Below are 3,897 nucleotides of genomic sequence, written 5' to 3'. Positions count from 1 at the left end.
TTTTGTGTGTAATGCTGTTGGGAAGAGCAGTTGAGGGAGTTGGGTTTATATTAAGGCCGCTTGAGGGTATTCTAGTTGTAGGTGAGGTGAAGCGGGGTTTAACGTTGTACTTGAGAATATTTCGCTCATATGACGACGTGCATGCGTGTGTATGTGTAGGTGCGGCTGCTTGCCAGACATAAGCTGGTTTTATAGTGCTAGCCCACTGAGATACCATGCCGCAGTTAAGCATAAATACCCCACTCAGACACATTATACTGACTCCGAGCCGACCAGTCCTTGTTGTACCCACTGTTTTACCCCTGCCTGGCCGAGCAGGGAACAACAAGTACCATATTTTAACGTCTTTTGGTATGACGCGGTCGGGGATCGAACCCGCGACCTTCCGCTCTCCGGGCGGACGCTCTAACCACTACACCACGGAGGTGGTCATATTCTAGTTGTAACTCGGCGTGTCAGCTAAATTACTGTCTGGTGAAATCTTAATGGACGTCTGGGACATTTACCACTTTAGCGAATCCCACACTCAACTGTAAAGCGCTGACAAACCTAGAAACATATTCAGCGCGAACCAACTTTAGAACCTACAATCAAACATTTCTGGTGTGCCCAAAGGATGCAACAACTCTGAACTGCAAATTGCCGCGCCTATGACTACGAAACCACCAGGTATTTGGAAGAGAATGTGGGAGTCGATTTTAACAATACTCCAACAAAACCACGTCGCTGACCGCATTTTCCACAAGTTTATATCTCCTTTTAAATTGGGTACCCAGGTATTTGAGAATGACAATCCTGAAATGCCAGTCATTCCACAAACTTGTCACTATTCAGTGTGACAGTGGTTGCCATTGTTGCACATTATTTCACCACAGGGCCTGATCCTACACACATCACACAGCGGAAATAGTTGACCAGTATTGTATGTGTTGCTAGCAGCAGGGACGAGACGATGTCTCCGCCCATGCATCCATATCCAGCCTCAGCTGCCAGTGACTACCCCCACGACATACACCAGGGATGTCTACTATGTGATGGCACTGACAGACACACAGGAGGGGTTTATCAGGACATGCTCAGTGGCTGACAGGCCCCACATTCTGCAGGAAATGTCAGCAAAATAATCCCTTTTGAAATCAAATAAATTTCCCTCTTCCTGCTGTAAGTTACACCTAACGTGATGGTTGGGCAAGGTGACATGTATTTCACCGATAACAGGACCAGTGAAGATTTGTGTGTTGTTTGAGGCAGGCAGCAATATTCCAGCTGTATGGCGGGGGTCTGTAAATAATCGAGTCTGGACCGGGCAATCCAGTGATCAACAGCATGAGCATCGATCTGCGCAATTGGGAACCGATGACATGTGTCAACCATATTCTAACCCGGACCTTCACGGGTAATGTAATCTGGAATAGACAATCCAGTGATCAACTAGTGGCGGTTCGATTAATTGAAGATTGGTCGCAGTGACTAAACGACCAAACAATCGATCATGTTTTCTCATAATCGAACACAAACAATTCTGGAACACTTTTTGCATTAACAATATTTTTCACAAGGTTGGTTTTGTGTGTTACATTTCATGAGCACTACAAGCTCATTCCAAGTCATGATTGAATTTATCTTAAAGACACCCAAGAAATGTATGTTCCTAACATACTAGTCATCCTTTATGGGCTCACCAGACATGGGCTTCACACATTGTACCCATGTGGGGAATCGAACCGAGGTCTTCGGCATGAGGAGCGAATGCCTCATCCATTAGGCTACCCCACCGCTCCCAGCCAGTAAAGATGAAGATGGGGCAATGCTCATCATACATCGCTACATGCAACATAAACATGCCTCCGAATAAAGGAAAATCATATTTGGAAGAAATGTAAAAGATATAATCACAATAAGGACGTTTTCCAGTCTGTCCACCAAGTGCACTCAGACTAGGATGATCCCATCCTGATGAACATCTATCTGGAGAGAGGAACAGAGCCAACCCTGATGAGAATCAATCTAGAGATGGGAACAGGGCCAACCCTGATGACCATCTATCTGGAGACCCGTGAAGATCCGGGGTAGAATAGGTCTTCAGCAACCCATGTGCTTGCCATAAAAAGGCGACTATCTTGTCGTAAGAGGCGACTAACGGGATCGGGTGGTCAGTTTCGCTGACTTGGTTGACACATGTCATCGGTTCCCAATTGCGCAGATCGATGCTCATGCTGTTGATGACTGGATTGTCTGGTCCAGACTCGATTATTTACAGACCGCCGCCATATAGCTGGAATATTGCTGAGTGCGGCGTAAAACTAAAATAGGGAACAGGAACAGGGCCAACCACTCACTCACTCATCTATCTGGAGATGGGAACAGGGCCAACCCTGATGACCATCTATCTGGAGATGGGAACAGGGCCAACCCTGATGACCATCTATCTGGAGATGGGAACAGGGCCAACCCTGATGACCATCTATCTGGAGATGGGAACAGGGCCAACCCTGATGACCATCTATCTGGAGATGGGAACAGGGCCAACCCTGATGACCATCTGTCTGGAGATGGGAACAGGGCCAACCCTGATGACCATCTATCTGGAGATGGGAACAGGGCCAACCCTGATGACCATCTGTCTGGAGATGGGAACAGGGCCAACCCTGATGACCATCTGTCTGGAGATGGGAACAGGGCCAACCCTGATGACCATCTATCTGGAGATGGGGAACAGGGCCAATCTGATGACCATCTGTCTGGAGATGGGAACAGGGCCAACCCTGATGACCATCTGTCTGGAGATGGGAACAGGGCCAACCCTGATGACCATCTGTCTGGAGATGGGAACAGGGCCAACCCTGATGACCATCTATCTGGAGATGGGTCAGGGCCAACCCCTGATGACCATCTATCTGGAGATGGGAACAGGGCCAACCCTGATGACCATCTATCTGGAGATGGAACAGGGCCAACCATCTATCTGGAGATGGGAACAGGGACCCCCTTGATGACCATCTGTCTGGAGATGGGAACAGGGCCAACCCTGATGACCATCTGTCTGGAGATGGGAACAGGGCCAACCCTGATGACCATCTGTCTGGAGATGGGAACAGGGCCAACCCTTGATGACCATCTGTCTGGAGATGGGAACAGGGCCAACCCTGATGACCATCTGTCTGGAGATGGGAACAGGGCCAACCCTGATGACCATCTGTCTGGAGATGGGAACAGGGCCAACCCTGATGACCATCTGTCTGAGATGGGAACAGGGCCAACCCTGATGACCATCTGTCTGGAGATGGGAACAGGGCCAACCTTGATGACCATCTGTCTGGAGATGGGAACAGGGCCAACCTTGATGACCATCTGTCTGGAGATGGGAACAGGGCCGACCTTGATGACCATCTGTCTGGAGATGGGAACAGGGCCGACCCATCACCATCTTTCTAGAGATGGGAACAGGGCCAACTCTGATCACTATCTATCTGGAGACTGCTGGGTATATAAGTATTGTCTTACACCACTTAAAGCAACATTACAGTATCTACACACGATATGGACTTCACACACTGTGCCCATGTGGGCAGGAAGACTGTTGTAAACTACACTCAATGGCTTCTCAGCAAAATGTTTTGAAAATCCTTTTCTGACTGACATTCAACGCTGGACTACTTCCAAACTAACCTCCATAAACTAAAGCACCATTTGGAATCTTTTAACAGACCATAGGCTGATCCAGAGGGGGATGCCCACCCCCCTTTTGTCCTGAAAGTTTATTAAATGACACTGAAACTCTCCTGAAAACGGTGAAAATTAACTGTGCACCCCCCTTTCTCAAAAAGCTGTATCTGCCAGTGCAGAGTAAAACATCTAGTCATGAAACTAAAGCTTTTTACGCTTATGGTTAAGAAA

At 48.1% G+C, this 3,897-nt stretch overlaps 1 protein-coding gene across 1 annotated transcript; it reads left to right on the top strand.

The window, feature by feature from the left end:
* Positions 1 to 1,956: 1,956 nt before the first annotated feature.
* LOC124263762 (polysialoglycoprotein-like) lies at positions 1,957 to 3,586 on the top strand. Its single transcript, XM_046698465.1, has 2 exons — positions 1,957 to 2,056; positions 2,358 to 3,586. The coding sequence occupies exons 1-2, from the start codon at positions 1,957 to 1,959 to the stop codon at positions 3,584 to 3,586; spliced, it is 1,329 nt and encodes a 442-aa protein (XP_046554421.1).
* Positions 3,587 to 3,897: the final 311 nt, after the last annotated feature.

The sequence above is a fragment of the Haliotis rubra genome, unplaced genomic scaffold, assembly GCF_003918875.1.
Source record: "Haliotis rubra isolate DU_JTF1 unplaced genomic scaffold, ASM391887v1 Scf898, whole genome shotgun sequence".
Lineage (NCBI taxonomy): Eukaryota > Metazoa > Mollusca > Gastropoda > Lepetellida > Haliotidae > Haliotis > Haliotis rubra.
This window is presented reverse-complemented; position numbering and strand designations above follow the sequence as displayed.